The sequence below is a fragment of the Scyliorhinus torazame genome, chromosome 2, assembly GCF_047496885.1.
Source record: "Scyliorhinus torazame isolate Kashiwa2021f chromosome 2, sScyTor2.1, whole genome shotgun sequence".
Taxonomy (NCBI): domain Eukaryota; kingdom Metazoa; phylum Chordata; class Chondrichthyes; order Carcharhiniformes; family Scyliorhinidae; genus Scyliorhinus; species Scyliorhinus torazame.
In genome coordinates, this window is record NC_092708.1 from 115,823,401 (window position 1) to 115,848,373 (window position 24,973).

At 47.4% G+C, this 24,973-nt stretch overlaps 1 protein-coding gene across 8 annotated transcripts in view; it reads right to left on the bottom strand.

Annotated features, from left to right (window-relative positions):
• The window catches only part of myo3b (myosin IIIB), a 1,137,435-nt gene that overhangs the window by 1,032,170 nt on the left and 80,292 nt on the right, over positions 1–24,973 (bottom strand). For all 8 annotated transcript variants that reach the window (XM_072475849.1, XM_072475846.1, XM_072475848.1 and 5 more), the window contains exons 2-3: positions 24,010–24,190; positions 17,136–17,270 (exon numbers count right to left, since the gene is read on the bottom strand). In XM_072475849.1, coding sequence (XP_072331950.1) covers positions 17,136–17,270; positions 24,010–24,156 — 282 coding nt within the window. In that variant the 5' untranslated portion in view covers positions 24,157–24,190. The remainder of the gene's footprint in view (positions 1–17,135; positions 17,271–24,009; positions 24,191–24,973) is intronic.

A 24,973-nucleotide genomic window follows, 5' to 3' on the forward strand; every position in this document is an offset into this window, starting at 1 on the left:
TGATTCGAATGTTTTCAACCAAGTACTGGGGAAAATAACCCAATTTTCTTTTGAAGACCCTACACCAAGGTTACATTTCTTGAACATCAAGCAAATACAAATGAATTTATTGTGTCAGAGGATTCCCAAGCTTATTAAAATTGACTGCGTGTGTTGATTGCAAGGGCCCTGGAGCTCTTAAGATATCAAAATTTGAATAGCAAGTGATATAGGACTACAAAGAACATCATATTTACATAAACTTGAAATTTGTATTTATATTACAGATCTGCGGATATTAATATATGTTAACAGAGCCACATATATATTCAAAGTATTCCTGCAATACTCTCCGAATTTGAGACTAATTGAGAACACAAAATAAACTCCCAGGACAGATATGAAAGTCAGCACGTTATGCATATAAATTCAGATGCAGGCTTGAATGTTTAATTGTTTAAAGAGAATGTAGAGGGGATAAATTCTATTTATCTGCTCTTGCTATCCGAAAGCACGGTAGCATAGTGGATAGCACAATTGCTTCACAGCTCCAGGGTCCCAGGTTCGATTCCGGCTTGGGTCACTGTCTGTGCGGAGTCTGCACATCCTCCCCGTGTGTCCGTGGGTTTCCTCCGGGTGCTCCGGTTTCCTCCCACAGTCAAAAATGTGTAGGTTAGGTGGATTGGCCATGATAAATTGCCCTTAGTGTTGGGTTGGGTTGCTGGGTTATGGGGATAGGGTGGAGGTGTTGACCTTGGGTAGGGTGCTCTTTCCAAGAGCTGGTGCAGACTCGATGGGCCGAATGGCCTCCTTCTGCACTGTAAATTCTATGAAATATCAGTTGCACGGAACATGTAGTGATAGGGGTTTTGTTTTCTCAACCAAGTTTAAATGGAGATTCAAGGCCAAGTGTATTTCATAGGAACATAGGAGCAGGAGTAGGCCATTCAGCCCCTTGAGTGTTCTCCACTATTCAACTAGATAAAGGCTGATCATCTGCCTCAATGCCATTTTTCTGCACTATCCCCATATCCCTTGATGTCATTTGTATCTAGAAATCTATCGATCTCTGTCTTTAACAGACTCAATGATTGAGATTTCACAGCTCTCTGGAGTAGAGAATTCCAAAGATTCACCACCCTCTGAGTGAAGAAGTTTCTCCTCATCTCAATCTTAAATGGCTTGCCCCTTCTTGTGAGAGATATGGAGAATTAGCCAAATTTTGACTGGGATGTTAGTAGCATGAAGCAGAGAGGGGGAAGAATTTCTAAAGTATGTTCAAGAGAATTTTCTAGATCACTGTGTACCAGATTCTTGCAAATGAAGCTGGTAGCTCAAGTACGGCAATTTCCAGACTTGCCAGATCTGCCAAAGGGCCCTGTTAGACCTGGTGTTTGGTCGAGGGAGCTCAGGCAGGATAAAGTCAGGTCCACTGACCACAGAAACCAATCATGGGCCACCACAGGGGCAGATAGGCAGGCTGGTTGGAAGATTCACTTCATCCCATTTTTTTTAGATGTTGATAGGCCCTCCAGCCCTCAAAACCATGATCATTCATACAAACCTATGCCATCTCCATAGCTACTCATCCAGGATCCATCATGGGAAGACCTCAGGAGCAATGTGGAGATGAAAAAGATAAACTTCCAACAATCTAATACAGCTCCCACTCATAAATCCTTGTTCGTGAAAAACACTTCCATTCAAGAAACGGATTCAAAACTTTTAAATATCAAGTGGTTAATCCTTTATAAAGAGAAGTTATAATCCCTTTTAATAGCCTCTTTAAACTTCAATCATACTGTGAACTGAGAACGCCTTACTGAGATAATAGTAACTTTTGAAACTAAGCCATGCAGTCATAATAATAATAGTCCTTGGGGGAAATGATAATAATTACCCCTATTGAAACTGCATGAGGTGGTAATTTTTTTTCTAACCTACACCAGATGACCTGTTAATAAAGGTAGTTCAGCAGAGGGGTTTTCAAAATTCTCATTGACAGTTTCAGCTTTTTTCCCCCTATGTTTAAAGAGCTTGGGACTTTTATCCCCATATTTAAAGAGCAGCGAATTTTAAAAGCTTCAGATCATGACATTTAAACAGACCTTATCCCACTGTTCAAGAGTGTTGAATTTGTGACCTCCATAATGCAGGTTAAGGCCCTTGCAACAACAAAAATGAAGTGCATCTGAGCTCAAACACTAAGCTAAGTTCAAATGTCCGTGCTAAGTTTGCATTTCATGATGTTAATCATGCGTCACTCTCTTCACTCTGCCGGCGAAAACAGGATCTGTCGGAAATGGGGGTGAGGCCTCTGTATCTGGGTCCTGCACGCCATTTTTGAAGGTCCGTGGAGCCTTCCTAACTCTAAAAATCCAGTCCTTTATTTACGGTCCAAAAAGACAGGAGGTACTGCTGGGTCTGGTCCTTGCGAGTGAGGTGGCTCAAGTACCAGTAAGGGAGCATTTAGGGGATAGTGATCATAGTACCATAAGATTTAGGTTGCTGTGGAAAAGGACATGGAACAATCTAGAGCTAAAATAATTAATTGAGGGAGAGTCAACTTCAGTGGATGGGCATTTGAAAGAAATAAACCTGTGGAGCTATGAGGATTGAGAGGAAAGTAGGACTGGCTGGATTGCTCTGTGGCGAGTCAGCATAAACGCAATGGGTTAAAAGGCCTCTATTGCATATTGATTCAATGGCTCCATATAAAGAGTCACACAGCAATTGTGGGGTAATTAAGAAAAGCTAGCATTCATTTGTTAACAGCATAATCATGTTTAACTAACATGCTTCAGTTTTTGATGAGGGTCACATGGTTAGTGTGATGTACCTGGACGCCCAAATGAGATTTGGTAGAGTGCCACGTGGTGGGTTTGTGAGAAAAGTATGAAGTTGTGGAACAAATGGATTTGAAGTGAGCTGAGTTACAGCAAACAGAGTCGGGTGAGAACTGGTTTTTTTTGGACTTCAGGAAAACATATACTGCAGTGCCCCAGGAGTTGGTGCTAAGACGACAGATTTTCTTTCTTTTTTTAAAATATGTTTATTAAAGTTTTTTAACACAATTTTTCACCCTTACAAACAATAAACATATTTTGTAACAAAATAGAAAGAAAACGCACATAGCAAGATATATACATGGTAAAACGATATGTTACAGAGCTTTGTACACTGGCTCCCTCCCGTAAATGCCAGTTTCCCAAATCTTTCATGTGTTCTCTTGCTCAAACACCCCCTAGGCAAACCCCCCAACCCCCCTTCACAGGACATACACCCCCCCCCACCCCCCCAAACCACACCCCCTCCCCCCACACTCCCGCCCCCCCCCCCTTCCCCCGGGTTGCTGCTGCTGCTGACCGACCTTCCTCTAACGCTCCGCGAGATAGTCTAGGAACGGTTGCCACCGCCTGTCAGACCCCTGCGCAGACCCTCTCAAGGCAAACTTTATCCTCTCCAGCTTAATGAACCCAGCCATGCCGTTTATCCAGGCCTCCACGCTGGGGGGCTTCGCCTCCTTCCATATTAGTAAGATCTTTCGCCGGGCTACTAGGGACGCAAAGGCTAGAATGCCGGCCTCTTTCGCCCCCTGCACTCCCGGCTCGTCCACTACTCCAAATATTGCTAGCCCCCAGCTTGGCTTGACCCGGACTTTCACCACCTGAGATATTGTTCCCGCCACTCCTCTCCAGAACCCCTCCAGTGCCGGGCATGACCAAAACATATGGACACGGTTCGCCGGACTCCCTGAGCACCTTCCACATCTGTCCTCTACCCCAAAAAACCTACTCAACCTCACCCCGTCAAGTGCGCTCTGTGAACCACCTTAAATTGTATCAGGCTGAGCCTGGCACACGAGGAGGAGGAATTAACCCGACCTAGGGCATCAGCCCATAGCCCTTCCTCAATCTCCTTCCCCAGCTCCTCCTCCCATTTACCCTTCAGCTCCTCTACCAGCGCTTCCCCCTCTTCTTTCATCTCCTGGTATATTGCTGACACCTTGCCCACCCCGACCCATACACCCGAGATCACCCTGTCTTGAATTTCCTGTGCCGGGAGCAACGGAAATTCCCTCACCTGCCGCCTCACGAACGCCCTCACCTGCATGTATCTAAAAGCATTTCCCGGGGGTATCTCAAACTTCTCCTCTAGTGCCCCTAGGCTCGCAAACGTCCCATCAATGAACAGGTCCCCCATTCTTCTAATCCCCGCCCGATGCCAGCTCTGGAACCCCCCCGTCCATTCTCCCCGGGACAAACCGGTGGTTACCCCTGATCGGGGACCACACCGAGGCTCCCATTGCACCCCTGTGCCGTCTCCACTGGCCCCAGATCTTTAGCGTTGCCGCCACCACCGGACTCGTGGTGTACTTTGTCGGCGAGAGCGGCAGCGGTGCCGTCACCAGCGCCCCCAGGCTCGTTCCTTTACAGGACGCCATCTCCAACCTCTTCCATGCAGCCCCTTCTCCCTCCATCACCCACTTACGGATCATCGCCACATTTGCTGCCAGTAGTAGCACCCTAGGTTCGGCAGCGCCAACCCTCCTCGGTCCCTACTGCGTTCCAGAAACCCTCTCCTTACCCTCGGGGTCCTATTCGCCCACACAAACCCCATAATACTCCTGCCTACTCTCTTAAAAAAGGCCTTGGTGATCACGATGGGAAGGCACTGAAACACAAAAAGAAACCTCGGAAGGACCACCATTTTGACCGACTGCACTCTCCCCGTTAGCGAGAGCGGTAACATGTCCTATCTTTTGAAGTCCTCCTCCATTTGCTCCACCAACCTCGTCAGATTCAGTTTATGTAGGGCCCCCCAACTCCTGGCTATCTGGATCCCCAGGTACCGAAAGCTCCCCTCCGCCCTCCTCAGCGGTAGCTCACCTATCCCCCTTTCTTGGTCCCCTGCCTGTACTACAAAAAGCTCACTCTTCCCTACATTGAGCTTATAGCCCGAAAAATCCCCAAACTCCCTCAAAGTCTGCATGACCTCCACCATCCCCTCCACTGGATCCGTCACATACAGCAAGGGACTGTTTAGCACAGAGCTAAATCGCTGGCTTTGAAAGTAGACCAAGGCATGCCTGCATCACGGTTCAATTCCCGTAACAGCCTCCCCGAACAGGCGCCAGAATGTGGCGACTAGGTGCTTTTCACAGTAACTTCATTTGAAGCCTACTTGTGACAATAAGCGATTTTCATTTCATTTCATTTCATCCGCATAAAGCGACACTCGATGCTCTTCTCCCCCTCGGACCACCCCCCTCTATTTCCTAGACTCCCTCAATGATATGGCCAAGGGTTCAATCGCCAATGCAAACAACAGGGGGGACAGGGGGCACCCCTGCGTCGTCCCACGGTACAGCTGAAAATACTCCGACCTCTACCAATTTGTCACCACACTCACCACCGGGGGTCTGTAAAGGAGCTTAACCCAACTCATAAACCCTCCCCCGAACCCAAACCTACCCTGCACTTCCCAGAGGTACTCCCACTATACTCGGTCAAAGGCCTTCTCCGCGTCCATAGCTGCCACTATCTCCGCCTCTCCCTCCACCGATGGCATCATTATCACGTTTAAGAGCCGCCGCACATTGGTGTTTAGTTGCCTGCCCTTTACAAATCCCGTCTGGTCCTCGTGGATCACCCCCGGGACACAGTCCTCAATTCTCGTAGCCAGCACTTTTGCCAGCAACTTAGCATCCACGTTGAGGAGCGAGATCGGCCTGTACGATCCACATTGCAGTGGGTCCTTGTCCCGCATTAGGATCAAAGAAATCGTCGCCTCCGACATTGTCGGGGGCAGGGTCCCTTCCTCCCTTGCCTCATTAAAGGTCCTCACTAGTAGCGGGGCCAACAGGTCTGCGTACTTCCTGTAGAACTCCACCGGGAACCCATCAGGTCCCAGGGCCTTCCCTGCCTGCATACTCCCCAAACCCTTGCTCAGCTCCTCCAACCCAATTGGTGCCCCCAAACCAGCCACCTCTTGCTCCTCCACCCTCGGGAATCTCAATTGGTCTAGGAATCGTCTCATCCCCTCTTCCCCCGCTGGGGGCTGGGATCTGTACAGCTCCTCATAGAAGGCCTTGAATACCTCATTTATTTTCGTTGCACTCCGCACTGTGGCTCCCCTTCCATCCTTGACTCCCTGTGGTGGTATGTATTAGGGGTAATACGGTACACCATGAATGCCGAGGAGCTATTGGAGGACAGATGCTAGGTCCCGATTGGATCTGCCGCCTACTGGGCTCCACCCAGATAGGTGGGGTATAAGAACCCGGTTTACTCCCCGCAGCTGCATTCTGTGACTGAGCTGCTGGGGAACAAGTCTGAACAAGTCTGCTCAATAAAGCCTCGATTGACGTTCTCTACGTCTCGCCTCGTGTGTGATCGATGGTGCTACACTCCCCCTATTTCCCTCGCTGCCATCCTCTCTGCACTCTGCCCGCCAGTGACAGCGGCAGCATATCCCACCTTTTGAAATCTCTTCCATCTGCTCCACCAGCCAAGTCAGATTGAGTTTGTGTAAAGTTCCCCAGCTCCTGGCTATCTGAATCCCCAAATATCGGAAGTTTCTTTCCGCCCTCCTTAGCGGCAGGCCATCTATCCCTCTACTCTGGTCCCCAGTGTGTATTACAAAAAGCTCACTCTTTCCCATGTTAAGCCTATATCCTGAAAAGTCTCCAAACTCCCTCAATATCTGCATAACCTCTGTCATTCCCCCCCACTGGATCTGCCACATACAGCAGTAAGTCATCTGCATAGAGTGACACTCGGTGTTCCTCTCCCCCCTCTCCCCCTCTAACCACCCCCCTCCATTTCCTAGAGTCTCTCAGCGCTATGGCCAGTGGTTCAATTGCCAACGCGAACAGTAATGGGGACAGGGGGCACCCCTGCCTTGTTCCCCTATGTAACCGAAAATACTCCGATCTTTGCCAATTTGTGACTACTCTTGCCACTGGGGCTCCATAGAGGAGTTTAACCCAGCTGACAAACCCCTCCCCGAACCCAAACCTCCTCAGCACCTCCCATAAGTACTCCCACTCTACCCTATCAAATGCCTTCTCTGCATCCATTGCTGCCACTATCTCTGCCTCCCCCTCTGCTGGGGGCATCATTATCACCCCCAATAGCCGTCGCACGTTGACATTCAATTGTCTCCCCTTTACAAACCCTGTCTGGTCTTCGTGCACCACCCCCGGGACACAATCCTCTATCCTCATTGTCAGCACTTTTGCCAGCAACTTGGCGTCCACATTCAGGAGCGAGATAGGCCTAGAAGACCCGCATTGCAGCGGATCTTTGTCCCGCTTCAGGATTAGTGATATCGTCGCCTCCGACATTGTCGGGGGTAGAGTCCCCCCTTTTCTGGCCTCGTTAAAGGTTCTTGCCAGCAGCGGGGCCAGCAAGTCCACATATTTCCTATAAAATTCCACCGGGAACCCGTCTGGTCCCGGGACCTTCCCTGCCTGCATGTTCCCCAGCCCTTTAGTCACCTCATCCACCCCAATTGGCGCCCCCTGGGGTGTTTCCTATCGATTTAGGCCACACTAAGAATTTTTTTTTAGCACTGGGGAGCTGAACTCAGAGATCGGGCCGCCATTTTGAAAGGGTGGCCCGATCTCTAGGTGAGCTTGTGGGTTCCCCATACCCCCCACCCATGTGTTATAATCGCAATGTGTTATAATTGTTAATTTGAAGGGATCTTAACCTGCCGAACTATGCCAAGTTGGGGGAAGCTTAGTTGATGAATCAAAATCCTGCCGACTACGCCAAGTGTTATAATCTTTAATTTGAAGGGATCTAATCCTGCCGACTACGCCAAGTTGTTGGAATCTTTAATTGAAGGATCTTAACCTGCCGAACTATGCCAAGTTGGGGGAAGCTTAGTTGATGAATCAAAGTCCTGGCGCACTACGACAAGTTGAAAGATTTGTAATATTTCTGGACTACGCCAAGTTGTTGGATTCCTAGTATTATTCTATTCGGTTACCAGTAGCACTTTGCGATTACTGGGACTCAGCAGAAATTTGCAGTTAAAACTTCTCAGGTGCCAAAAGGAATTATTTTATTTGTCTTCTATTGATTACAATTTGAAAGTCATTTAAAAGGCAATTCGTAGACCATTTGAAGCTTTCAGAGAATTACAGACATTATCTTTTTGCTTAGGCAGACAGCTCGAAAGTAACTTTTAAAAGGTCAAAGTTTGGAAATGAAACATGAAGAGAGAGAGAGCTAATCTTCAGCTAAACTCAAACTCAAAGTCAAAAATACACGACATCACTACAAAGACAGACTGACTAAAACAGATTGACAGACTCAGAGAATCAAAGACAGAACCAACAAAAGACAACCTTAAATTAACAGACAGACTAAGAGAATTAAAGACAGACAATTAAGGACAGACTAACAAACTAACAGAAAGACTAACACTCTGACAGACTACATCACTGACACAGACTAACACCCCGAAAAAGACAACTAAAATGGCAGGTGGAAACTTTTCAGTTATACACTTTCATATCTGTCTTAAATCATCTAATCACACCCCAATATAATCCTAATTGGTTTGGGTTAGACTCAAACACATTTGATTTGATGGCAAGCCGTCCATCTTCAATGTGCAACATTAGCTTTTAATTGTTTCATATCTGCATGTTATGGAATGTGATATTCTGCTAATCTTTACCAGCAATAAACTGGTTTTAAGCTAGCTTGGCTAATGTAACAATGGAGACTTCAGATCGAGAAAGATTGAGTAAAATATGTATTTGATTCAATGCTCTACAAGCTGCACTGGACTCCTGCCACCTCGTTGCCATGGAACTCAGCCCTTGTCCTTGACAATAGTACAAGCAGTGTCAAATTGTCTTGCAACTGTGCTGTTTTAATCTATGATGGAATTTTATGCTGTTTCATGTATCTATTGAAGACCTGAATTTGTGGGTGCTGAAATTCTAATTTTTAAACGAGTATTTAAAACTGGGGCTTAATATTTATGCTTAAACAGCTATCTTTTACCTATATTAGTTGGATTCGAAATACCTGGCTTCTACACAATGTCACCCCCCCTCCCCCCCCCCCCCCCCCCCCCATGTGAGGACACCCCGTTATGGGGACCCTGGGGTTCCCCCCTCTTCTGGTCCCTCTAAACCCCCTTACAGCACCGCTTCCTTTCCAGGACCCCCACTCATCACTCCCCAACTTCCCGAAGGCCCTTTCTTACCTGCCCTGCACTCTCCACCCTTCAAGCCCCCTTCCACACTCATTTTATGGGCAAGGCCGTCCTCGCCCCCTGGCCCTTGGCAGGGCCACCCCGGCACCCTTGCACTGTCATTCAGGCACCCAGGCGGTGGGTGGCAGTGCCAAGGTTCCCACGTTCCAGGGGCAGGGCCAGGGAGTCACCTTGCACTTACCCTGACCACCCTGAGGTTTCTGATGGCCAGGGAGACCACCCTGCACCCCCCCCGCCTGGGTGCCGTTCAGCCTGGTCCACGGAGTACTTTCCATTGTCTCTGGTCTCTGTGGCTGTAGAAATGAGCTCCGGGGGCGGGGAATCTTTGGAAAGGATAGTCTTCTGGACCGAACGTGGTCTACATGTTTGCGCTGGAGACGACCCTGGGCTTGCACCTGGTAAGATATGGGGCCCATTTGGCGAAAAATTACGCCAGGGACCCACTGGGCACCACCAGCAAAATTCCGAACGAACACTGAATCACCGGGCGCAAATTGCCGAATCGGCCGATGCCGAGAAACACGCTGTCCCTGCCGTTCTTGTGTGCGGCGTACTTTTGCGCCAGTCCGGGAAAACCATGCTAAGGCGGGTGCGAAGTCTCCGGCCCATTAGGAATTCTGCGGGAGCTACCCCAGTCACCGCATGGGGGGTAGTCCTGTACGAAAACAAAAAGCGAGCCAGTCTCGTGTCCATTGACCCAGAAGACTGCTTCTTTAGGCCTTGTTTGAATGTCTGCACTCTCTGCCAACCCATTTGAAGCCGGGTGGTAAGCGGCAGTGCGGATATGGCATATGCCGTTCATCTTCGTGAACCTCGCAAACTCCTCACTTGTGAATGGAGTGCCGTTATCCGTGACCAGTACCTCGGGGAGGCCATGCGTACTGAAAGACAAACGCATCTTTTCAATTGTTGCGCAGGACGTTGTGCCTAGCATCTTATGCACCTCTAGCCATTTAGACTGGGCGTCAATTAATAGAAGGAACATGGATCCTTGAAAAGGGCCGGCGAAATCCATATGCAAGCACGCCCAAGGCCGCCCTGGCCATTCCCAGTGATGTAGGGGCGCGGCCGGCGGAAGCTTCTGATGCTCCTGGAAAATGGAGCAGTTTTGGGCCACCTTCTCAATGTCGGTGTCGAGGCCTGGCCACCAGACATAACTCCGGGCCAACATTTTCATTTTGGTCACACCTGGATGCCCATTGTGCACGTCTCTTAGTATCAGCTCCTGGCCTTTTTCCGGGACAATCACACGCGTCCCCCACAAGAGGATGCCGTCTTCCATGCTGAATTCTGACAGCTTGGAGGAAAATGCCCGCAACTCAAACAAATAAAGAACAAAGAAATGTACAGCACAGGAACAGGCCCTTCGGCCCTCCAAGCCCGTGCCGACCATACTGCCCGACTAAACTACAATCTTCTACACTTCCTGGGTCCGTATCCTTCTATTCCCATCCTATTCATATATTTGTCAAGATGCCCCTTAAATGTCCCTATCGTCCCTGCCTCCACTACCTCCTCCGGTAGTGAGTTCCAGGCACCCACTACCCTCTGCGTAAAAAACTTGCCTCGTACATCTACTCTAAACTTTGCCCCTCTCACCTTAAACCTATGCCCCCTAGTAATTGACCCCTCTACCCTGGGGAAAAGCCTCTGACTATCCACTCTGTCTATGCCCCTCATAATTTTGTATACCTCTATCAGGTCGCCCCTCAACCTCCTTCGTTCCAGTGAGAACAAACCGAGTTTATTCAATCGCTCCTCATAGCTTATGCCCTCCATACCAGGCAACATTCTGGTAAATCTCTTCTGCACCCTCTCTAAAGCCTCCACATCCTTCTGGTAGTGTGGCGACCAGAATTGAACACTATACTCCAAGTGTGGCCTAACTAAGGTTCTATACAGCTGCAACATGACTTGCCAATTCTTATACTCAATGCCCCGGCCAATGAAGGCAAGCATGCCGTATGCCTTCTTGACTACCTTCTCCACCTGTGTAGCCCCTTTCAGTGATCTGTGGACCTGTACTCCTAGATCTCTTTGACTTTCAATACTCTTGAGGGTTCTACCATTCACTGTATATTCCCTACCTGCATTAGCCCTTCCAAAATGCATTACCTCACATTTGTCCAGGTTAAACTCCATCTGCCATCTCTCCGCCCAAGTCTCCAGACAATCTAAATCCTGCTGTATCCTCAGACAGTCCTCATCGCTATCCGCAATTCCACCAACCTTTGTGTCGTCTGCAAACTTACTAATCAGACCAGTTACATTTTCCTCCAAATCATTTATATATACTACAAAGAGCAAAGGTCCCAGCACTGATCCCTGTGGAACACCACTGGTCACAGCCCTCCAATTAGAAAAGCATCCCTCCATTGCTACCCTCTGCCTTCTATGGCCTAGCCAGTTCTGTATCCACCTTGCCAGTTCACCCCTGATCCCGTGTGACTTCACCTTTTGTACTAGTCTACCATGAGGGACCTTGTCAAAGGCCTTACTGAAGTCCATATAGACAACATCTACTGCCCTACCTGCATCAATCATCTTAGTGACCTCCTCGAAAAACTCTATCAAGTTAGTGAGACACGACCTCCCCTTCACAAAACCGTGCTGCCTCTCACTAATACGTCCATTTGCTTCCAAATGGGAGTAGATCCTGTCTCGAAGAATTCTCTCCAGTAATTTCCCTACCACTGAAGTAAGGCTCACCGGCCTGTAGTTCCCGGGATTATCCCTGCCACCCTTCTTAAACAGAGGAACAACATTGGCTATTCTCCAGTCCTCCGGGACATCCCCTGAAGACAGCGAGGATCCAAAGATTTCTGTCAAGGCCTCAGCAATTTCCTCTCCAGCCTCCTTCAGTATTCTGGGGTAGATCCCATCCGGCCCTGGGGACTTATCTACCTTAATATTTTTTAAGACACCCAACACCTCGTCTTTTTGGATCACAGTGTGACCCAGGCTATCTACACCCCCTTCTCCAGACTCAACATCTACCAATTCCTTCTCTTTGGTGAATACTGATGCAAAGTATTCATTTAGTACCTCGCCCATTTCCTCTGGCTCCACACATAGATTCCCTTGCCTATCCTTCAGTGGGCCAACCCTTTCCCTGGCTACCCTCTTGCTTTTTATGTAAGTGTAAAAAGCCTTGGGATTTTCCTTAACCCTATTTGCCAATGACTTTTCATGACCCCTTCTAGCCCTCCTGACTCCCTGCTTAAGTTCCTTCCTACTTTCCTTATATGCCACACAGGCTTCGTCTGTTCCCAGCCTTTTAGCCCTGACAAATGCCTCCTTTTTCTTTTTGACGAGGCCTACAATATCATTCGTCATCCAAGGTTCCCGAAAATTGCCGTATTTGTCTTTCTTCCTCACAGGAACATGCCTGTCCTGTATTCCTATCAACTGACACTTGAAAGCCTCCCACATGTCAGATGTTGATTTGCCCTCAAACATCCGCCCCCAATCTATGCTCTTCAGTTCCCGCCTGGGAGCTGTCTATGCTGCCCACCATACAGGACTATGTGCCGAACCTTTGACAGGACTGGCTCCGTCTGAGTCCACTCACAGATCTGTGATGCCGTGACAGGCAAGGTGTCCATAAAATTTAGGGTTGCAACCACCTCACCGGTCGTGGGGGTCGACATGGGGCCGGTCGATAAAGGCAATCGGCTCAGTGCGTCGGCCTTCGCTATCTGCGTTCCTGGTTTGTACTCCAGAGAATACTTGTATGCAGCGAGCAACAAAGCCTAACGCTGGATCCGTGCGGAAGCAATGGGCGGTATTGGCTTATCCTCTCTGAAAAGTCCCAACAGAGGCTTATGATAAGTCACGATAGTGAAGTGGTGGCCATACACGTACTGGTGGAAACGTTTCACCGCAAAGACCACTGCCAGGCCCTCCTTCTCGATCTGCGCGTACTTTTTTTCCGCTGCAGTCAATGTGCGGGAGGCGAAAGCTATCGGCCACTCGGCCCCGTTCTCCATCTTGTGGGACAGGATGGCCCCATACCAAGCGGTTTCTTGCGGCTGACCCCCAAACCCAGGTGTGATTCTTCTTTAGCAGAAGGTGCAACGGGGCCAGCGTAGTTGCCAGATTGGGGAGGAACTTCCCGTAATAGCTTACGAGGCCGGGAAAGAACGAAGATGCAAAGTGTCAGTCGGGGTGGGGGTCTGTTGAATCGCGCGCACCTTCTCTGCGACGGGGTTCAAACCTTCGCTGTCCATCCGATTACCCAGGTAGACTACTTCCTTCGCCTGAAAGACGCACTTTGTGCAACGTAAACGGACTCCAGCCACCAAAAAGCGTCTAAGGACAGCCTCCAGATTTTCCAAATGATTTTTCAAAAGGTCATCTAAGTAGACAGCGACACGCGGTAAACCTCTCAAAATGCCCCCCATAACGCGTTGAAAAAAAGCGCAGGCAGAGGATACTCCAAAGGGCAAACCTGTATATTCATACAGGCCCCGGTGTGTATTAATCGTTACATATGGTCGGGAGGCAGGGTCCAGCTCCAACTGTAGGTAGGCGTGAACGAGAGTCCGCCTGCAAGCTTCGCGTAGAGATCCTCTATGCGAGGCATTGGTTATCGGTCGGGTTGGGAAGCCGTATTCACTGTAAGTTTATAGTCGCTGCACAAGCGAACTGTTGCATCTGGCTTCATTACAGGTACAATTGGTGCTGCCCAGTCAGTGAAACGGACGGGCCTGATAATACCCAAAGTCTCCAAACGAGTGAGCTCCCCTTCTACCTTCTCGAGCAAGGTGTAAGTCACCGGGCGCGCCCGGAAATAGCGCGGCGTGGGTCCTGGTTCGATTTGGATACGGGCTACGGCCCCTTTTATTTTCCCCAAACCGGGCTAGAATATATCTGGGTATCGTCCTAGCACCTCAGTCAACCCTCCAGAAACTGTTTGGAGGATGTGCTGCCACTGCAACCTCAAATGGCGCAACCAGTCCCGAACCAACAGGCTGGGCCCATGGCCACGCACCACGATAAGTGGGAAACTCCCCTCCTGGCGTCCATAAACAACAGGGGTCATCGTAGTTCCTGCAATGTCCAATGGTTCCCCCGTGTAGGTGGCCAACCTGGCCTGTGTGACGGTTAATGTAAGGGTCTGTATATCCTGCTTGATGCGGTCGAATGTCCTCTGGGCGATCACGGAGACCGCTGCGCCAGTGTCCAACTATATCTCAAGCGGGTGACCACTGACCCGTACTGTCACCTTAATGGGGGCCACACGGGGAGCTGCCACACAATGCAGCTGCAGGCAGTCGTCCTCCGTCTCCATGTCCTCAGGAGTAGTCGCCGCAAGTTCATCCACATGGAAGGTACGGCCCCTGGGATGGTCCGAGTTTCGGTCGGAACGAGGGCGCCTCTGGCGCCCCCAGGACCGGCATCCATGATGGGGTCGGCGCCTACAAGTCTGACACGGACATGGCTCCTCATCCATTGGTTCTGGAGAAGGCTCCATTCGGGGAGGAATATCCGACGGCCACTGGCGTCGATCCGGACGTCGCCTCGTCAAAGGTACCGCAGAAGTGCGGAGGGACGTTTTCGGATGGAAGGGGTTGCGCCCCAAGGCATGTACCTCCATTCCCTGTAGCTCCTGCACTCCTCGTTCTGTGCTCTCACGGGACAATACTATTTGAATGGCCTGTTGAAAAGTCAACTTTCTCTGGGTGGCCGCATTGTTAATACCGCAAACCAAATGGTCGCGTAACATTTCTGACAAGGTCTCACCATAGTCACAGTACTCCGCAATCCTGCGTAGCCTGGATAGAAAGTCGGCAAGAGATTCTCCTGGGGTCCTCGGAGCGGTATTAAACCGGTAACATTGGACTATCGTGGACGGGGTTGGGTTAAAATGTTACCCCACTAAATTCACAAGTTCATCAAACGTTTTGGTGTCTGGCGTAGCTGGGTACGTAAGGCTCCTAATCACCCCAAACGTATGCGGGCCGCTGGCGGTGAGCAATATGACCACCTGGCGCTCGTTTTCGGTGATATTGTTTACCCGGAAATAGTAATGCATTGGTTGTGCGTACTGGTTCCAGCTTTCCAGCGCAGCATCAAAAACATCCAAACGTCCGTACAGAGGCATGGTGTAATGGAAAATAACTTCCAACCTGTATCCAACAAAAATCCAGGGAGGTGGCTTGAGCGGTGTAGACATATTCACTTTAACCCTCGTCGCCAGTTTTGTGAGGGCCACAAAGAATCCAGCACGAGTTTTAAGGATACAAAGAAATAACATTTATTTACAATAACATATATACGCAACAGCAGCAGCAACTTTGCTTGCTGCTCACTCCTTCCTGCTGGTTCCAAACTGGCCAGCTTTATTTATACAGGGAGTCTGCTCATGATTTCTCCGCCCCCCTCATTGGGGAAGCTCATACTCCCACAGGATTGTGGGATTGTCATTAGTCCCCAGCCAATAGTAAGCAGGCAGATTATAACACTCACCATTCAGGCCGCAGCTAGGTTATGTTTCATGTGTTTTCATCATAGAATTTACAGTGCAGAAGGAGGCCACTCAGCCCATCGAGTCTGCACCAGCTCTTGGAAAGAGCACCCTACCCAAGGTCAACACATCCACCCTATCCCCATAACCCTGCAACCCACCCAACACGAAGGGCAATTTTGGACACTAAGGGCAATTTAGCATGGCCAATCCACCTAATCTGTGCATCTTTGGACTGTGGGAGGAAACCGGAGCACCCGGAGGAAACCCAAGCACACACGGGGAGGATGTGCAGACTCCGCACAGACAGTGACCCAAGCCGGAATCGAACCTGGGGCCCTGAAGCTGTGAAGCAATTGTGCTATCCACAATGCTACCGTGCTGCCCTTATTTTGATTATTAGATGTGAGCAAGGCTGGCTATTATGCCCATTCCTATTTTATGTCTTTTTGTTACATGCAGAACGTGCAAATATTAGCACATTCTTAGATTACATAATATATGCTCTCTTTGTTTAAGGTGCACCAGAGCGAAGGTAAATTTCAAAGAACAGGAGAAATCAAATACATAAGTGTAAATACCAGCTAGGGATACATTTTTAATGCCTAAACCTTTAATCAGCTTCAAAACAACAAAACCCACAGAGAAAACTGCCTTCATCAAGTTGAATTGTAAGGACTGAAAAACAAAGATGAAGTGGAGGTGTGAATAAAAAACATAAAACTGCAATAAACTTGAAAAATTACAGAAATATGAAGGCAGCTGCTTGAATTGATTTATTGTAAATGATGGTGGGGGTGTGCCTCAATCGTAGTGCATAATTCATACACAATGATTCATTAAAACCATCCTTTAATTACCAAAGATGAAATACTCACAAGATATGCAATATTTGAGTTTTGAATCTATAACAGCTGGAGGAGTACCTTGAAAGTTACATAGACAAGAAACCAGCCCCCCCCCCCCCCCACTGCCCCCTTGAGGGATTGTAGTCAAAGTGGGTACATTGAGTTGGTTACAGTTCAGCCATGATCTTATGGAATGCCAGATCCACTCAAAAGATTAAACAGCCCATTCCTGTTCATGTGTTGGACACTATATTATGTTATTTGTTATTTTATTTAACTTGTATAACATTTTGTAATTATTCATCAAAAGAATTGTATGGATTATCAACCGTGATACTGCTGGCAGAGGAAAAAACAATATCTTAGGTCTTTTCAACATGTACTGCTCCTTTAACTAATAATGAAAATTGTTGCCAATATTAGTTGGGAAATGTTCAACGATTGTGACATTTCTCTGTCCATTACTTAAACTGATTAAATTTAATCTGGCCAATATCACCATCAGTGATTTTTAACCTTATATCATTACAAGTTTCTTTGTTGCTTTTTAAAATAAATAGCCATGTATGAAAATAATGCTGAATTAATAGGTTCCTTACCTCTAGAACTAACCAGAGGTGACCACCAGCTTTCAAGTCCGCTTTGTAAAACATTCCATAGAATTGAACAACATTTGGATGATTTGATAGTGACTGCAGGATGCTATATTCTGCTTCAATTTCTTCATCAACAACCTGAGGAAATGGTGGAAACAAATGAATACACAGAAATAAATTAAGCAGTAAACTGGATGAAATCCCTATTGCAAGAAAACATTTGGAATATTAGTAATAACAGTAGGCTCATGGCATATGTTCAGTCTTGGGATTGACTACTGCTTTAAACTTTCTTTGACACAGGAGAGAAAACACAGGTGTAATTCAGCGACCCTGCTGCGCCCGCCGCGGATCCGGGTGCAACAGGTGAAACGCGCACGAGCCCCAAATTGGACTGGGCACGCTCCGATCTGAATATTTAAATACCCGGATACTGGATTCACCAGGCACCAGTCGTGCCTGGGGGATCTCCCCAGGACGCCGTTTCGTACCGGTCCACACAAACGTGGACCAGGCATAATGGCAATCGGGGGGGGTCGCCCACGCTATTGGTGGTTGGGCACAGGGCATGGTGGTACCCTGGCACTGCCAATCTGGCACTGAGGTGCCAGTGTTTGAGCCCATGGGATATTCCCGAGGTTTGGGGGGAAAGATGGGGCAGAGGGAGTTAAAAGAGCATGGGGGCCTGAAAGGGGTGGGGGTGGAGACATTGGGGCAGCCTTCCAAAATGGCACCCTGATCTGCGAGGAGTCCTTCCTGCTGGAAAGACTCAGGAAGTCAACTCAATCACTGTGTCTTCACAACCAACAGGTAAGTGATTGGCTGGTGACTGGTAAGTAGTTTCTATTTTTAATTTTTATTTGCTATTTTCTTTTCTCTTATTCTCTCAATGGTGTTGTAAAGTTAGCTAAGGTTAAGTCATGGCAGGAGATCTCAGATCCGTGTCATGCTCCTCCTGTGCAATGTGGGAATCCAGGGACCCTTCCGGTGTCCCGGATTCCTTCACGTGCAGGAAGTGTATCCAACTGCAGCTGCTGTCAGACCACTTAATGGCTCTGGTACTGTAGGTGGATTCACTTCAAAGAACAAAGAACAATACAGCAAAGGAACAGGCCCTTCGGCCCTCCAAACCTGTATCGGACATGATACCACCCTTAGCTAAAACCCTCAGCACTGCCTAGTGCCATATCATTCTATACCCATCCTATCCATGGGAATAGGAGCATCCGCGATACTGAGCACATTCAGTAAGTTGGTCACACCGCAGATAAAAATTACTGAGGAAGATAGGGAATGGGCGACCACCAGTCAGAGGAAGAGCAGGTAGGCAATGCAGGGTCCTCTGCGGTCATCTCCCTCCAAAACAGATATACCCTTTTGGAGACTGTTGAGGGAGATGGCTCACCAGGGGAAGGCAGCAGTAGCCAGGCTCATGGCACCGTGGTTGGCTCTGCTGCACAGGAGGGCAGGAAAAAGAGTGGCAGAGCTACAGTGATAGGGGATTCAATTGTAAAGGGAATAGATAAACGTTTCTGCGGCTGCAAACGAGACTCCAGGATGGCGTGGGCCTCCCTGGTGCAAGGGTCAAGGATGTCTTGGAGCAGCTGCAGAGCAACCCATATAGGCACCAACAATATAGGTATAAATGGGATGAGGTCCTAAAAGTTAAATTTAGGGAGTTAGGAATTAAACTAAATAGCAGGACCTCAAATGTAGTAATCTAAGGAATGCTACCAGTGCCACGAGCTAGTCAGAGTATGAATGACAGGATAATTCAGATGAATACGTGGCTTGAGGGATGGTGCAAGAGGGAGGGATTCAAATTCCTGGCACCGGTTCTCGGGGAGGTGGGACCAGTGCAAACCGGACGGTCTGTACCTGGGCAGGACTGGAACCAATGTCCTGGGGAAGTGTTTGCTAATGCTGTTGGCGAGGGTTTCAACTAATATGGTAGGGGGGTGGGATCTGATGCATGAAGTCAGAGGGAGGTAAAGTGGGGACAGAAACAAAAGGGCGTAAAGGGAAAAGTGGAAGGTAGAGAAACAAAAGACAAAAATCAAAAAGGGCCACATTACATCATAATTCTAAAAGGGCAATAAATGTCAAAAAAACAAGCCTGAAGGCTCTGCGTCTCAATGTGAATATTTGTATATCAATGTGCATTTGTAATAAGGTTAATGAATTAACTGCGCTGACAATCATTAATGGATATGATGTAATTGGGATCACAGAGACCTGGCTCCAGAGTGACCAAGGATGGGAACTCAACATCCAGGGGTATTCAATATTCAGGAAAGACAGAAGAAAAGGAAAGTGAGGCGAGGTAGCGCTGCTAGTTAAAGAGGAGATTAAGGCAACAGTAAGGAAGGACATTAGCCTGGACAATGTGGAATCTGTATGGGTGGAGCTGCGGAACACCAAAGGGCAAAAAACGTTAGTGGGAGTTATGTACAGACCATCAAACAGTAGTTGTGAGGTTGGGAATGGCATCAAACAGGAAATTAGAGATGCATACAGTAAAAGGACAGCAGTTATTGTGGGTGACTTCAATCTGCATATTGATTGGGCTAATCAAACTGGTAGCAATGCGATGGAGGAGGATTTCCTGGAATGTATAAGAGATGGTTTTCTCGACCAATATGTCGAGGAACCAACTAAAGAGCAAGCCATCCTAGGCTGAGTATTGTGCAATGAGAAAGGATTAATTAGCAACATTGTAGTGCGAGATCTGATAGGGAAGAGTGACCATAATACAGTAGAATTCTTCATTAAGATGGAGAGTGACACAGTTAAGTCTGAGACTAGGGTCCTGAACTTAAAGCTAACTTGGATGGTATGAGGCATTGGCAAGGATAAGCTAGAAAGGATACTTAAGGGGTTGACGGTGGATAGGCAGTGGCAGACATTTAAAGAACACATGGATGAACTTCAACAATTATACATCTCTGTCTGGAGCAAGAGTAAGACAGGGAAGGTAGCTCAACCATGGCTAACAAGGAAATCAGAGATAGTGCTAAAACTAAAGAGGAGGTGTATAAATTGGCCGAAAAAAGCAGCAAGCCTGAGGACTGGGAGAAATTTAAAATTCAGCAGAGGAGGACAAAGGGTTTAATACGGAAAGAGAAAATAGAATACGAGAGTAAACTTGCAGAGAACACAAAACTGACTGCAAAGGCTGAAGATAAATGTAGATCCCTTGCATTTAAAATCAAGTGAATTCATAATGGCCAACAAAGAGATGGCAGACCAGTTGGAAAAATACTTTAGACCGGTCTTCATTGAGGACACAAATAACCTTCCGGAAATACTAGGGGACAGCATAATAACAGCAACACCAGCATGAAGGTGGAACTGAAAGAAATTCTTATTAGTCAAGAAATTGTATTGGGGAAATTGATAGGATTAAAACCCACCAAGTCCCCAGAGCCTGATGCTCTGCATCCCAGAGTACTTAAGGAAGTGTCCCTAGAAATAGTGGATGCATTGGTGATCATTTTGCAGCATTCTATAGATTCTGGGAGAGTTCCAATGGATTGGAGGGTAGCTCATGTAACCCCACTTTTTAAAAAAGGCGGGAGAGAAAACGGGGAATTATAAACCGGTTACCCGGTCAATGGTGGTGGGGAAAATGCTGGAGTCAATTATTAAGGATGAAATAACTGAGCATTTGGAAAGTGGGGACAGGATCAGTCCAAGTCAGCATAGATTCACTAAAGCGAAATCATGCTTGACAAATCTTCTGGAATTTTTTGAGGATATGACCAGTAGGGTGGACAAGGGTGAACCAGCGATTGTTGTGCATCTGGACTTTCAAAAGGCCTTTGAGAAGAGATTAATGAGCAAAATTAAAGCTCATGGTATTGGGGGTAATGTATTGACGTGGATAGAGAACTGGTTGGCAGACAGGAAGCAGGGAGTGAGAATAAGCTGGTCCCTTTCAAAGTGGCAGGCAGTGACTAGTGGGGTACCGCAGGTGTCAGTGCTGGCTGTTCGCAGTACACATTAATGATTTTGACGAAGGAATTGCATGCAATATCCCCAAATTTGCAGGCGACACTAAGCTGGGTGGCAGTGTGTGCTGTGAGGAGGATGCAAAGAGGCTACAGGGTGACTTGGGCAGGCTGGCTAAGTGGGCAAATACTTGGCAAATGCAATATAATGTGGGTAAATGTGAGGTTATCCACTTTGGTGGCAAAAACAGGAAGGCAGATTATCTGAATGGTGGCAGTTTAGGAAACGGGGAAGTGCGACGAGACCTGGGCGTCATGGTGAAACAGTCGCTGAAAGTCACCATGCAGATACAGCAGGCGGTGAAGAAATGTAATGGCATGCTAGACTTTATAGCGAGAGGATTTGACTATAGGAGTAGGGATGTCTTGCTGCAGTTATACAGGGCCTTGGTGAGGCCACAGTTTGAGTATTGTGTGTAGTTTTGGTCTCCTAGTTTGAGAGAAAGACATTCTTTCTATTGAGGGTGTCCAGCGAAGGTTCACCAGACTAATTCCCAGGATGGCAGGACTGACATATGAAAAAAGACAGGATCGACTGAGCTTGTACTCAGTGGAGTTTATAATAATAACAACCTTTTATTGTCACAAGTATGAAGTTACTGTGAAAAGCCCCTAGTCGCCACATTCCGGCGCCTGTTTCGGGTAAGCTGGTATGGGACTTGAACCCGCGCTGCTGGCCTTGTTCTACATCACAAACCAGCTATCTAGCTCACTGAGCTAAACCAGCCCTTATCGAAGAATGTGAGGGGATCTCATAGAAACATATAAAATCCTGATGGGACTGGACAGTCTAGATGCGGGCAGAACGTTCCCGATGTTGGGGACGTCCAGAACTAAGGGCCACAGCCTAAGAATAAGAGGTAACCCATTCAGGACTGAGATGAGGACGAACCTCTTCTCTCAGAGAGATGTGAACTTGTGGAATTCTCTACCACAGAAAGTTGTTGGGGCCCATTCATTGGATATATTCAAGAGGGAGTTGGACGTGGCTCTTGCGGCCAAAGGGATCATGGAGAGAAAGCGGGAGTGGAAAACTGAATTTACATGATCAGCCATGATCATATTGAATAGTGGTGCAGGCTCAAAGGGCTGAATCGCCTCTTCCTGCACCTATTTTCTATGTTTCTAAGTGCGGTCTCGGCAGGTAGAAATTCCTCGAGGCCAAAAAGAGGCAAGGTTTTGTTGGATAGCAGGGTGATTCTCAGCGCTGCAGCCACCGAGATGCACCCCAACTAAACACGCCATTCAGCAGACCCTTAACCCGAGTCCACCGAATCCTGCATTTCTTATTGCCCTTTTACAGTAGACTTGATATGTTGATCGATAATAATAGATACAAAGTGTATACAGTGGATGCTAGCAATTTGAAAACAGGATAGAAATAAGCCATGCTGAATATGATCACATATTGTGCGCCATGCCTACTTTTGGTTCACATGAATGCAGGAAGCACCCATCTGTACTAAGTGGATGTTTTCTTATATCATCAATGTGCAATTTCCATGATGTCACCACATACAGCTGAAACACAATGGGCTGATTTTCATGTTAGGCATGGGTAGCAAGGCTGGAGGGGATTGCAGAGAAAAGGAGGGTTTGGCCATGAAGAGATTTTAAAACAAGCATGAGAATTTTAAAATAAAGACATTGCTTGACCAGGAGAAAATGCAGATCAGCAGGGGCGACATTCAGAAGGATGACAGGGGAAAGGAACTTGTTGCGAGTTAAGATAAGGGTAGTAGAGTTTTGAATGTCTTCAAGTGGATGGAATTTGGGAGATCAGCCAGGAGGTTGCTAGAGCAGTCGAGTCTCGAGGTAATAAATGTGGGTTTCGCCAGCAGATGAGCTGAGACAGGAGCAAATGAAATCAATCTTACAGAAGTCGAAATAAGAGGTCTTAAGTGATGACGCTGGTTTGAGGATGGAAGATCATCACAGAATTGAATGTGACACAAGGTTGCGAGCAGACTGGCTTAATCTCAAACTGTTGCCAGGGAGGGAGATGGAGTCAGTAGCTTGGAATCTGAGTGGCAGCACGGTAGCACAAGTGGATAGCACTGTGGCTTCACAGCGCCAAGGTCCCAGGTTCGATTCCCCGCTGGGTCGCGGAGTCTACACGTTCTCCCGTGTCTGCGTGGGTTTCCTCCGGGTGCTCCGGTTTCCTCCCACAGTCCAAAGACGTGCAAGTTAGGTGGATTGGCCATGCTAAATTACCCTTAGTGTCCAAAAAGGTTAGGAGGGGTTATTGGGTTCCGGGGATAGGGTGGAAGTGAGGGCTTAAGTGGGTCGGTGCAGACTCGATGGGCCGAATGGCCTCCTTCTGCACTGTATGTTCTATGTTCTATGAGTGGGAATTGAAAAGAATGGGTTCAGTCTTCCCAACACTCAATTCGAGGACATTTCTGCTTATCTAGTACCAGATGTCAGATAAAGGCAATCTGATCATTTAGAAACAGTGGGAGAAGTTGAGAAAAGTGCTGGTGAAGGTGTCTTTAGCGCACATGGGAAAACTGACTGTATTTGGATGATGTCACCAAGGGGCAGCATCAAGATGAGAAATAAGAGGATGGAAAGGATAGATCCTTGGAGAACATCAGAGGTAACAGTACAGGAGCAGGAAGAGAAGCCATTGCTAAAAAGAAAAATCTCTGGCTGTTTTTAGATAAAAAAGAATGGAACCACATGGATGATGTCCAGCTGAATGTCTGTGGAGAGGCATTGGAGGATAAAGGTGTGATTAACCGTGTCAAAGGCTACAGGCAAGTCCAGAAGGATGAGGGAATGTTTATAAGATACTACTCAAAATAAGTTTATCTCAATACCCAAAATGAGGTTCAAGTTCTAAACAGAAAATTTGAAGTACTAACACTGATAGGATCCAGCACTTTGACAGCAGCTTGGCTGCTATCTTTCTTGTTGGAAACTTTATAGACTTTTCCATAGGTTCCTTTTCCAATTGTCTCTCTTATTTCCCAGATATCTGTGGGATCTTCAAATGTCTCAAGGCCAATCATATTGGTATAGTGGAAGAAGTCATAAAACAATTTCCTGGAAAACAAAAAAAAATTATTATCTCAGATGTGAATTAAACCTGTTGTGACCTATTTGTATATTGTTCTGTAATTAGGGCTGAGAAACAGATGACCGTTGGAAACAAAGTAAACTTCCAACATGATTAAGGGCAGAATGTTATGGGTGGCAACTGAATTGTCTGCGGAGAATACATCTCCATTGATGTCTGCTTCTCCACCGCATCCCCAATGTAATCTTCTCTATATGCACAGATGGCGATGTCTTTGTAGTTGAAGTAATCAGAGAACATACTGCTTTGTAAATGAACAAAACTTTATTAACTAACTAAAACACTAAAGGGTTTCTAGGATGTCTACTATGATTACAGTTGGATACTATGGCTAAAAAATAATTATGATGAACTTGTATTAATTACTCTTATGTGGAGATGCCGGCATTGGACTGGGATGAGCACAGTAAGAAGTCTTACAACACCAGGTTAAAGTCCAACAGGTTTGTTTCGAATCACTAGCTTTCGGAGCACTGCTCCTTTCTCAGGTGAGTGAGTTGGTTGAGACCCCAGAACTTGGGTAATTCCACACACATGAGTATGACCTCAACAGGGACCTTGGATCATGTCGCATTACATTCACCACCATCTGGCCTGGGCTTGCTAAATCCTACCAACTGTCCTGGCTTGAGACAATGCACACCTCGTTAACCTGTGATTATCCCTCTCGCCAGTTGCTCCATCTGGACCTGTAGACTTAATTACCTGCAAAGACTCACATTCAAAGTATCGTCTTGCATCTTCGACTT